The sequence below is a fragment of the Equus quagga genome, chromosome 14 (assembly GCF_021613505.1).
Source record: "Equus quagga isolate Etosha38 chromosome 14, UCLA_HA_Equagga_1.0, whole genome shotgun sequence".
Lineage (NCBI taxonomy): Eukaryota > Metazoa > Chordata > Mammalia > Perissodactyla > Equidae > Equus > Equus quagga.
The window spans coordinates 23,089,246-23,102,074 of NC_060280.1; the positions used below are offsets into that span (position 1 = coordinate 23,089,246).

The 12,829-nt window shown below is 40.5% G+C and overlaps 3 protein-coding genes across 3 annotated transcripts in view; all 3 read left to right on the forward strand.

Annotated features, from left to right (window-relative positions):
• The first annotated feature begins 2,557 nt into the window (after positions 1-2,557).
• Positions 2,558-3,478, forward strand: LOC124252009 (olfactory receptor 52K1-like). Its single transcript, XM_046685069.1, has one exon. The coding sequence runs from the start codon at positions 2,558-2,560 to the stop codon at positions 3,476-3,478; it is 921 nt and encodes a 306-aa protein (XP_046541025.1).
• Positions 3,479-8,060: 4,582 nt separating this feature from the next.
• The window catches only part of LOC124252247 (olfactory receptor 56A4-like), a 128,588-nt gene continuing 123,819 nt past the window's right edge, over positions 8,061-12,829 (forward strand). The window contains exon 1 of the mRNA XM_046685536.1: positions 8,061-8,099. The gene's annotated coding sequence lies outside the window, so the exon portion shown is untranslated. The remainder of the gene's footprint in view (positions 8,100-12,829) is intronic.
• On the forward strand, positions 9,529-10,524 carry LOC124251822 (olfactory receptor 52L1-like). Its single transcript, XM_046684720.1, has one exon. It carries the CDS (start codon positions 9,529-9,531, stop codon positions 10,522-10,524), a length of 996 nt encoding a protein of 331 aa, XP_046540676.1.

Below are 12,829 nucleotides of genomic sequence, written 5' to 3' on the forward strand. Positions count from 1 at the left end.
ACTTTCCTGGTGGAGGGAGAGGAACTGAACTTACTGGGTCAGGCTTTTCGTTGAGTCACAAGGTTATAATGAAGGACGTTTGCAGGGTCCTGAGGGGATAGTTGGGGTATCAGATGTAATTATTTCTTACATTGTTCTGAAGACATTGTTGTGTTCCACAAGGTGGGCTGAGGTTTAAGGAAAGGCAGCTTTAAGGATAATTTGAAGCAAATGCTCTGGTGATCAGAGCCACATTCTTGACACCCTCCACCTCCCACACAGCACCATACCCTGGGGGTGCTGAGGGCAAAAATGTGTGATTGGGAGGGAAGAAGGAGCAATATAGGGGAGGATATAATATTTTTGACTCAGTTGCTCCAGGTTTACTACTACACAACACCCACCCATGGGATGAATCTATCATCTTTTTTTCCAATCAAATGCATTGTCTCTGAATATCTAAAGATTCTGTTGTCATTAATCAGATTCTTCCTAATGCATCATTTATTTCTTGTAATTCATGGAAAATAATAACATTATTATTTTCAGCATTTGACAAAGAACTTTTGCATATTATATCTCATTGGTTTCTCACAAAGATCCTGTGAGGTAAGTTTGGATATAGTCATTTCACACGTGAGAAAACAAAGGCTTGAAAATGGTTAGATGCTTTGCTTAAAGTCACACAGCTGACATATGGAAATATTACCTTGAATCAGGATATTGACTTCTGATCCAGAGTTTGTTCCATGACACCAGAACTATAGGTGCACTCAAATTTCCCATCCTCCCAGCCCTCATGCCTTTTGCTGTCATTATGTAGTCTCCTTTGCCTCTGTGGTTGAAGATATAAGCAATAATTACATCATTTCTCTTAGCCAGAAAAGTAAAATGGCCAAGAAAGTCATTTTAAAGCTGTGCTTCTTTCTTGGACTATCTTCCTGGGCCAACTTCTGCTCCTTTTCCTCATGCTTAGAGGTCTCTCCTTGCTGTTGTTGAAACTGTGAGATCAGTCCAGGTGCTTTTTTTCTACCTGGAATGCATATCACTTCTCTTATGCTCCAAAGCCCTTACAGACCCTAAGCCCAGGTCTCTGTGTGTCCTTATGTTTTTTTCACATGAGATGATTGTGGTACTATAGGCATTGCGGGGTGTTGGGGAGACAAGTAATCCCTAAATCATTCTTTATCTGCCCTGCTATTTGATTCCTCTCCTGCCCACCCTCGGCCACAGGGCCCTGGATGTTCTTCCTTGGCCCTGCAGCAGTCACTGCTAACACAGAGACAGAGTGATGGCTTCCTAGCACAGGGCTCAGTGGATGTGAGCTCTTGCCTGATTCTGTCACTAAATAGATCTGGGACCTGGACCATTTACTTCTTTCTAGACCTTAGTTTTCTAGCCTACAAAATGATAGTTTGGGTATAGTACATGTTGGGGAATCTGTATAATTTTGTATACTTCATGGGATTACATGAAAAATGGAATTGGAGGGGGGCCGGCCCGGTGGCGCAGCGGTTAAGTTCGCACGTTCCGCTTCTCGGCGGCCCGGGGTTCGCTGGTTCGGATCCGGGGTGGGGACATGGCACTGCTTGGCAGCCATGCTGTGGTAGGCGTCCCACGTATAAACTAGAGGAAGAAGGGCACGGATGTTAGCTCAGAGCCAGGCTTCCTCAGCAAAAAGAGGAGGACTGGCAGTAGTTAGCTGAGGGCTAATCTTCCTCCAAAAAAAAAAAAAAATGGAATTGGAGGGAATATTTGCCCATATTCTCTCCTGTTCTCAGTTATGTGGCTCTGATATAGAATTCTTTGGCTTTCAAATGAATGTTATTATCCTGAACTTCTGTTTACTCCAGGTTATCACAGCTCTGAACTTTGTGTCTACCCCTGTACAACACCACCTTGAAGGAGAGGGAGATACAGGAGGCGGTGAAGTCAGATCTCCATTAAGATATCTGGGAGAGAAACAAGATATGCTTTTGAATAATCCAAGGAAGAACCTGATCAATATTGAGTCATCACAGACCATTTATTCTGTAACCTGGCAGTCAACCGAAGTTTAGAGGAGTCTACTGAAGTTTGGAAAATCTCTCTAAATTAAGAGATTGTCCAGATTTTAGGATTTTTGGTAGTTTCAGATGTCTGTTAGTGGTATAAGACTAGGGAAGCATGTGAGGCCAATGATGATTAAATCAAGCACCAGGATTTAGAACTTGGGTATATGAGCATGATGCGAAGGATTTTTATTTAACAGCAGTTCCTGGGCATCTATTTAAATCTGGTTATGTGAATTGCTCTAGGTCACAGGTATAGTAGGATGTCTAATTCTGGGACCTGGTTTCTGATCTTGCCCAGTGCATTTCCCATGGACCAAGCTGACTGGTGTCTTCTGTGTTTGAAGATCTTGCAGAAATATTGACTAAACTGAAAATTATTTCTGACTGTTTTCTGAGAACTATGGGGGAAATGTGACGGATATGGTGTGTCAGTGAGACCATATATCCTGAGCTCCCAACCTCCACATCATTGAATGTAACTTGCCTCCCTTTCTTTGCCGTGACACTTCACTCTTCTAAATGAAATGATCACCATGATTCTTTCCAATAATTCACAACTCTTCCCACATATTTTCTTCTTGACTGGCATCCCAGGACTGAGTGCTGCCCACATTTGGATTTCACTTCCTTTTTGCTTCATGTTCATCCTGGCAGTGACTGGGAATAGTGTCCTGCTTTTTCTCATCTGGACAGAACAAAGCCTTCACCAGCCTATGTTTTTTTTTCTTGCCATGCTCTCCTTTGTTGACTTGGTTCTCTCCCTCTCCACTCTGCCCAAGATGCTGGCCATTTTCTGGTTTGGCATCACAGCCAACAGCTCCCACTCTTTTCTTTTCCAGATGCTCTTCATCCATGCATTCTCAGCCATGGAGTCAGGAGTGCTGGTGGCCATGGCCCTGGACCGCTTTGTGGCCATTTGTAACCCACTGCGTTATGGAATCATTCTTACTCCCGTTGTTGTTGCCAAGATTGGAGGCCTGGTGGTGCTGCGAGGTGTCGGGTTGACCATCTCCTTTCCAAGCCTGGCCCATCAGCTGCCCTACTGTGGCTCCCACATGATTGCCTATACCTACTGTGAGCATATGGCAGTGGTGAAACTGGTCTGTGGGGCCACCACCATGGATAACCTCTATGCCTTTGCTGTGGCAATCTTTCTTGGTGTAGGGGATGTGTCCTTTATTGCTTACTCCTATGGGCAGATTGTGAGGACTATGATTCATTTCCTTTCACCTGAGGCACGTGCTAAAGCAGGCAGCACCTGCATGGCTCATATCTGTGTCATCCTCTTCTTCTATGGACCAGGCTTTCTTTCTGTAGCCATGCAGCGCTTTGGCCCACACACAGCCTCTGCTGCCAAGGTCATCCTTGCCAATCTCTACTTGCTCTTTCCCCCAGCACTGGACCCCATTGTCTATGGGATTAAGACAAAGCAGATCCGGGAGTGACTGTTTAAAATTCTAAGCCCCAAGCAGATCCATCCTACCTGAGTATAGTTCTCATCGGCTAGACCTCAGGGGCCAGGGTGACCCTCCCCTGTGAGGTAGGAGCCCCACAGCCCAGGTCATTTACCTAGTGGGGACAGTGAAGAGAAAGCAAATGAAGTTATCCAGGAAGCACCTGGAAGTTGGTAAATCTCTTCTGAGGCGTATAGTGTTTAGATATTGGGATGGAAAACTGAGACGTGCTGGGGTATCACAACTGATCAATTAGAAAGTAATTTTTTTGAATCCTTTTTCTTCTAAAAGTTTATGATTTACATGTGTTGACAAGATAAATGCATCAGGTAATTAAGAAACAATTAGGACCTTGACAGACCTTGATCAGGTGACTGAGGAGTGCAGGAAGAGATGAACTGGGTGCATATTTTAAACACATGAAAACATGCACCACTTCCCACCACCATGACCCTGATACAGAAAGTCTGTGGGAGCAGATAGGCCCCTCTATCAGAAAAACTTTGTCATCACAGAAACAAAGGTAGCAAACTACAGTGATACTTTAGAGTTTCAAGTTTATGAGAGAAACTCTAAAATATTCATGTTCCATCTGACTCCAAAATTGCAGGGAAGCTTGATTTCTTTATTCCATGTATTTTTCAGCCTGTTTTTGAGGTGGATGACTCTCTATGATGCCCATAGTGTTATGTACTTGTAACCTCTGAAAGTAATGCTAATTCTTCTTTTATTTCTTCATTTTTAGTCTCAAGTGCAAAGACTTGAGTTAAAATTTATTGCACATAATAATTATCATTCTAATTCTTGTTTTGTTTGTTTATTTTCTGTCTTCATTCCTAACTCTCTTGCCCATTCTCTTCCAGTTCGTACCATTGGCACTCACTTTAATGTGTTTGTTGTATGTTAAGTATTTACATACCCTTACAATATGTGTAATGTTGACTGAGTGTTACATATTTCTAATATACATAAATACCCTTCTTTAGTTCCTCAAGTGTCCATCCTTCCTCCAGCTGTGGGTAGTCTGGGCTCTTCCTAATGGAATGCATCTCCCTGTCTTTATACTCAACATTCCTAATCATCTTGAACTTCAGTTCAAACCTCACCTCTTTGAAGAAGATTCTTCTAACTAGATCAGGTCACTTGTTTCTGAACTCAGAACTCCGCGTATATTTATTTCATTGTCCATCATAATTTATAACTATATATATAACAATTGGTTGAATAATCTCTGCTCCCATCCCTACTAAGTGGTGAATTGTATTCTTAGCATAGTACATGCACATGATAGGCTCTCAATAAACGTTTGCTCAATAAATAAAACATTATTTTAATGGACTGTGTCACTGCTAGCATATTTGCTCATTGGTCACATTGACATATGTGTGTTTTAGATAAATACATAAATCTCCAAAGTGTAACACATTCAGCACTCAATAAATTTTTATTGAAGAAATGAGATTAGTTGTCACAAAATTACCATTGCAATCACAATTATTATTCACACTATTGTCTTTACTGTCATCATCATGACTACCACCACCTTAACACTGTCTTTTCAAATGTAATTTCAGCTGAGTATTTTGGACACTGTGCAGACACACTAGAAGATGTGATTACTCTTATAAGGCAGACTTACTGCTGTATGTAAGCAAAGAGCAATCAGAAAATCAGCATTTGTCTTCCATCTTTTCTTTGTTTGCTCTCCTTTTCTTCATGATTTTCTTCCTTATCCTGAGTATTTACCAGGCTCTCAGTGTGATGATGAAATGAACTTGAAAATATAGAAATTATGATGAAATGTGACAGTGCTGTGGTAGAGATTGATTCCAAGTCATAAAGGAATAATTCTTAATGAGAGGCAATGGGCAGGAATGGGACATGGGTTGGGTCAGGTTAAAGAGATACTGTAGATGACCAGGGTTTGGAAGACTGGGCCTGGGTTGTTGGGTGAGTAGGTGGAGGGTCAAGGCTAAATTTATGGTTGCTAGGGGGAGTCTGCCTCAATCTCTTTCCTAAGTGCCTTCTGCTCTATGCCATACTTTATTACCTCATTTTTCCTCTGTTAAATATTAATCTTCAATATTATTAGTATGAAGATAGCTGATGAAATAAAGGGGAAAAAAGTGAAGACACCCCTCCCTGACTTTTGTCTTTGCTTCATGGGTGAGAATGGAAGAAAAGTCTGCAGGAGAGGGTGAGCAACCGCAGGGTTGCAGAGGAAGTTTCCTTGGTGGTTGGAGGATTGAGTGATGATTACCACCAATAGGCTTAGAGGTCTTTAAGTGCTTTGGCTAAGCTTTGAACCCTCTTAGTCTGAGTATGTTGTATTAGTGTAAAATCTTGATAGTATGAACAGTTCCTGTTCAGCTCTTACTCTGTGGTAACTTGAGCCATTGAGAAAAAACCTTTGCACATAAACTCTCTCGTTTAATGTCTACAAAATGTGCAGGAAGCTGGTGCTCTCATTATTCCAAACTTTTTATGAAGAAAATGTCATACTTTCTCCTAAGTGGGGACCATTCATTTTCTCATACTTCTACCCCTGTTTTGGCAGTGAGTTCACTGTTCTTGTTCCTAAATGCAATTTTCAATTCTTTCCTGTAAAAAAAGTCTAGCAAACAAACAAACACAGACTGGTGCTTTTGAGGTTCATGTCATTCATGCATATCATTCTCTACCACTCCAAGTTACTGATATTTAACCTGGTTGCATTCCAAATGATGACTTGATTAATATCTTCTCTATTTTTTGGTGGGCCATAGTCTTGGTGGGAGACTTCAGTATTCATGTGAAGGACCCATTGAACACTCTGGGTCTTCATGTTTTTGATTTCTTTTCCCCAAAAGACCCTTGCCTCATTTACCCATTCCCATGGCATATTCTTGAACCTCTCTTGAGACCACTGCATTTGTTTCCAACAGATTTCCCAGCATCTATGCTTCACTCCTTCCTATCCATACTCCTAGTGTGATATTAGACAATAAGATTCTGATCATCTGTAAATCTTCTGCTTAACATCTTCATGATTTTTCATCACCCTTTAACATGACTTAATGTGCATGCTACAGTTTCTGCTTCCACACCAGGCTCAGTTCCTGAGAACTACATTCCCAAATTTCTTGATTCTTTCAGGTCCTTGACAATATCAATTTCCCTTCCCTCCTGCATCAGGGATTTTGTGTCCTCAGCCTACCCTCACAGTTCCCTTCACTTTTAACCCATTTTTCTGGTCACTAATTTGAATCAGGAAGGGGTTTGCCAACCTCCCTAGACTGATAAGGTTTTCTTATTATATGCTTTATGAAATATTTTATGCTTTATAACACTGTAGTTTTAATTTAGAGAAATTTCATTGTTAGTTATTTCTGTGATCATCTAATTAATATATATCATATCATGATCTGTGATGACAAGAGCCATTTTATTATATTGTTTTGTCTGACATCTAGTAGAGTACTTGGACTTGATTGATATTTAATATCTATTGAATGAATGAATAAATGAGCCTTCCCATGAGCCATACATGAAATACTTGTTGATTGGAGAAATGAAAAGACTGCAATTGAAACGTTGTTCCAAAGGGGAACATGGTCATTGAGTGGACTGATAGTTGCTCTATCAGACAAAGGACAAAGGAAAAAGTCTGCTTGGTGATGGGGGAGATATGATATTGGAGGTCTTAGCTTATCTCATTGGGAACTTGCTGGGATGGGCTATCTGAGAATCTATATTCATCACATATTTGCCATGGTGGGGGAATTGATGTCCATGGATCTGTCACAATCCCCCAGAAGAGAAGCAGAGGGTTCAATTCACCTGTGATGGGTGGCATTTGTCTTAGGTTAAGTTCTCCAGAAACAGACTCTCAGGCAGAGATTTATATTCAGGAAGCTTATTGTGAAGTGTACTTGGAAATGGCACCTGTCAAGGAATTATACAAGCAGCATGGAGTAGAGGAAGAAGTTAAACTGTGATCCAATTGCCCCAGATGCCTGAGCTAATTCCAGGAGAGGCTCTTGAGAGGATGGCCTTTCAGTGATGGTTCAAACTGAAGAGAGAAGGTCAAGTCTTTGTATTCTTACATACACCAGTCATTGGGTGAGAACTATACTCAGGAAGGAAAAATAGCCTTTGGTGAGTCATCTCTCTTTGTCCAAAGGAGAGTGACTCAGTTATGAGCTTTGAGCAGTCAACACTCAGCAGATGGAGGATAGAGCATATTGAGCCACAGAATCCACTAAAGAATTTATTGAGTCTGCATTTGTTCTGTGAGAACAAGAAGTCTGAGCTTACAGAGCCATGTGAGTTTTCCTAGCTCACTGAGCATGAGGTTTCCTAGCACAGCCATCAGGATGTACAGGCTTAGGGATGATGACCAACACTGGAAAGAAACGGGCCACCTGGTCAGGGGCAGGTGCCATTCCCTGTTCTACCTCTCTGCCCAACCAGCTATCCCTGGGGCAGTAGACTTAGCTTTGTGTGCCTTCAGCCAATCTAGAGGCTAACTTTGGATCTGTCCAGATTGTCTGTGTGTCCTCTGGGACCTGCCAATTCGTAATAATATCTCACCAGCCCAGTGCCTTGTTCACAGTCACCAGCTCTGCCTTGGGTAAGTACGAAGAATGGACCTGCCTTTCAGGGTAAGATTAAAGAACCAAGTATGAGTCATGTATAGTTATAGAATACCTACATATCAAGACCTTAATTTAGTATTATTTGTAATAAATATGTAAGATTTATATCATTTGTTCTACCATCCAGTGAGATATCTTGATTCAGAGAGTTTAAGTATCCTGCCAAAGTCATTTATAGAAGATGAAAGACAGAATTTAAAACCTCGTATGTCTGTATTCAGAGCTTGTGTTTACTCCACTATACTGTGAAGCCTCTACCAGCTAGTTTGTAGTTATAGAATTTAGTGAGATATGATCCTTTTCTTGAAACAAACCACTAAGACACTGAAAGAGTTCCTATAATATAGATAAAGCAGGAAATTGTGGATGAGCAAAGAAAGGTCATAAAAGAAAGTGTCCTAACACAGTCAATGAGACCTTCTAAGATGCTTTTTAGAACCCTCTGACTTCAGAGTGGGGAGTGGGTTGAAAAGGATTAATTGCAAAGGCAGAGAGAGTTGAGGAAACAATGCAGGTGAGAGAAGTTGGGAGTGTGAATTAGGCAGTCATATTGGGGTTGAGAAAAAGGAGTGAATATAAAAGAGGTTAAAAATACAAACAACAGCAACTAGTGAATAGGTAAAAGGGATGAGAGAGAAGAATGAGTAAAGATAGTTTCCAAGTTTCTACATTGGGTTGGATAGGTAGATAGTGATATAATTCATAAAAATATGGACAAAAAGGAGGTGCAGCAGATTAGGGAAGGAGAGGTGAGTTAATTCAGTCTTCAATATGTTGAGTGCAAAGTATAGGTATTTAGGAAGCAAATGGAAAGATGAATTTGTGTTCCAGAAAGATATTTGACTTAGATACATAGATTTGGAAGAAATTAAACTATATAAATAGTTAAAACCATGCAAATGGATGAATCTAATCAGAGGTAATATACAGAATATAAAAGAGAGGAGAGGATAGAACCCTGGAATCAACAATATGTAATGGTAGGTAGATAGAGAAGGTGGTGGGATGGGGAAACTAGGAGGAACAACTGTACAGTTCTGTATCCTGGAAACTGAGGGACACTCATTTAAAGAACAACAGATTGATTTACAGTATTCAGTAATGCCAAGAGGTAATAAAGAGAATGCTTTCAAACTGACATTCCAAATTATAAATAATTGAATGGTAGAGTTTAAAAAGTTCTCTAAAAGGAGCATCTGCTTACTTGTCTCTAAATGAAACCAGACTAATTCTAATTCAGACATCTGAATGTCTCACTTTTAAAAAATTATCTCAAGAAAAGGAGATTTTCTTCCTTGTATTTAACTTTATTTCCTTGTGTTGCAGTTTAAGCCTCTTTCTTCTTCTCATGAAGATAGTAGCCAGATCTGGGCAATGTGATAATACATCAGGAATGGAGCAATCATGCTTTTGGTTTCTTTTCCCTCTTCCCTCTCTGAGCCATTGATGATGGCCCTTAGTAATTCCAGCAGGAGGCTACTCCAGCCTTCTTTTTTCCTGATTGGCATCCCAGGTTTGGAAGAAAGCCAGCACTGGATAGCATTGCCACTGTGTGTCCTTTACTTCCTCGCTCTAGTGGGTAATGTTACCATTATCTTCATCATCTGGACTGACTCATCCTTGCACCACCCTATGTACCTCTTCCTGGCCATGTTATCTGGCATTGACCTGGTCCTGGCCTCCTCCACTGCACCCAAAACACTTGCAGTATTCCTGGCTCATGCCCATGAGATTGGGTACACTGTCTGTCTGATCCAGATGTTCTTCATCCATGCGTTCTCTTCCATGGAGTCAGGTGTACTTGTGGCCATGGCTCTGGATCGCTATGTAGCCATATGTCACCCTCTGCACCATTCCACCATCCTGCATCCAGGGCTCATAGGGCGCATTGGCATGGCAGTGCTGGTGAGGGGATTCCTCCTCCTCCTCCCTTTCCCTATCCTGTTGCGGAGACTTGTCTTCTGCCAGACCACTGTCATAGGCCACGCCTATTGCGAACATATGGCTGTGGTAAAACTTGCTTGCTCAGAAACCACAGTGAACCGAGCATATGGGTTAGCAGTGGCACTGCTTGTGATTGGGCTAGATGTCCTGGTCATTGGTATTTCCTATGCCCTCATCCTCCAGACAGTGCTGAATGTACCAGGTGGTGAGGCCCGACTTAAAGCGTTTAGCACTTGTGGGTCTCATATTTGTGTCATCCTGGTCTTCTATGTTCCTGGAATATTCTCCTTCCTTACTCACCGCTTTGGCCACCATGTACCCCATCATGTCCATGTTCTTCTGGCCACACTCTACCTCCTTGTGCCACCTGCACTCAATCCTCTTGTCTATGGAGTGAAGACTCAGCAGATCCGCCAGCGAGTACTCAGGGTATTCTACACAAAAGGATGGATCTGAACATATACCAATTATTTTCTTCAGAGGCTCCTGTCAAAGACACTGCCAGGAGCCCATGGCTGGTCTAGAGTATATGGACGAAGGTCATTCCATAAACAGAAGTCCCTCTAGTCCTACTAGTCTCATGGCAAAGAACACCCATGGGTACTTGGCTCCATAGCTGCTTCAGATGTACCTGAAGCAGGTAGCTGGATTTGCAAATATTTTCCCCGTCCTTTCTTTTGCTCCTTATGCCAACATTTCTCTACTCCTTGTGAAGGAAAGGACTTGGGAATAGGAAAATAGATAATAGCTCCGGATATGCAATTTTTCTGTCTTTACCCAATGACTGACCATGGAACATCATCTGAAATTGAAATGGGAATTCCCAGTCTTTGCCTGGTTTTAGTTTTAGAGTATTTTCAGACTCTCTCAGTTAGCGCTGTGAGCTGTGGGTCACTCGGCTCCTGTGTAGCAAAGGAGTGTTCCTTAAAGTCTTTGAGAAGTCCACAATGTGAGAAAACACTTTCATTGCAATATGGGTCTTACTAACTTACAAAACAAACTTAAGTGAGGCAGATACTGTAATAACATCTATGAATGATATGGCCTGACCCCTTCTTTAAAAGAAGAAACATATGTATATGGTGGATATTTTTTTTAAAAAAGCTGTGTATTTAATTTATTGTACTTTAATTTATTTATATTTTTGCTTTGAATAAAGAGAAAATAAGACCAAGTATTGAATACATATAAATTTTGTAAGTATTAACTTAATAATCATCAGAATCTAAAACATAAAATGTGCTAGAGTCTGGTGTTGGTAAACATAGCTTTGGCAATAAATGCAAAAGCAACAATGCACTTAAAAATGAGTTTCTGTTTATGAAATGTGGATATGTATTGATGTTAATTAGATCACCCATTTACTAACAGGAACTGGGTAAAACTTACAAGAAGATTGTCACAGTTGGTGTATCGCACCCTGTTTGTTGGATGTTGCTGTAAGATCTGGCTTAACTGTGTTGTATTCCTAAAAAGTAATAACTTTTGTTTAGTCCTGGAAGAAGTGAAGTCATTGTTACCTTGAGGTAAGATGCTCAGGTGATGAGAATATCCTGTCTTGGGATTCCATAGTGGTAGAAGGGGTGGAGTGGATGGTTGGTTTTTCCAGTTTCTCCTTTCTTTGTAAATTTTACTCCGAGTAAATAGTTTTGTTGCACAGACTGTGAATTAGGTCTTTAATTTCGTTGTCTTATGTGGGTCAATTAGGGAGGTGTGGTATGAGTTGTTCTTATTGCAGGAGGAATTATACATTCTCATCACCTTGGTTCTAGCTCTAGGAATTAAACTCTGTTAAGTTGTCCAGGAGAAGCCCAGGCTATGGTCTATCATGTCCATTGGAAAACAACTCTCTTGACCCTAGAAGTACTTAATTTGGGTAGGTTATAAAAGGAAGTAGTCTTCTCTCTCCTTCTATTTATACCATTGCTGATACTTGGAATGTGGATATGATGGTGGGATCTGAAACAGCTTCCTTTGATCATAGGAGACGTGTGGTGAAGATAGCAGAGCGGCACTTTAGAAGAGCCTTTGTTCCTGATATACTCTGGGTCTCCAATTCTGACTTAACCTGAGTCAGAAATAAACATATTTGGTTTAGGCCTATATATTTTTGGAAAACTTTGTTGCAGCAGACTGACCTATAGCTTAAAAAGTACATGTTTTTCATCTCAGATCTTCCAAGTGGGATATATCTTGTGCTTGAAGTATATCTTTTAGAATTTTCTTTGGAAATGTTTGCCATTTCTGTTTGTTTAAAATGTTTTTATTTTGCTCTCTCTCAAATTTGCTATCAGAAAATCGTTTATATCTTTTTCTTATATTTTATTTTCTACTGTGCCTGCAGTATATCCCCTATTTTATTCCTAGTGGTGTTTATTTGTGCTTTCTCTATTTTCATCTATAAACTGATGCTAAATGTTTATCAACATTATGAAAATATTTAAATATTTAAACTGTATAGCCATTTAGCTAAATTTAGCAATGGCCCTTTTTTTGACCTTTTCTTTTCTTTTCTGCTGTACCTTTCTGCCATCTTAAAGATGCATCAAAAAGGGCATTTAACAATACATTACTTATTTTTTAAGTGCCTTTTTAAATCTCCATTCACTCCTGTCTAATGGATTAGCTTTTCTGCTTGTTTAGCTTGGTCTTTCCCTTTCTTGCTAGTATTCCTCTAACATCTATAGATTCTTACTCTTATTTATCTGTTCATAGATGAGAATTAACTGGTCTGGGTAGTTGATGGGAGTTTCCTCAGAGG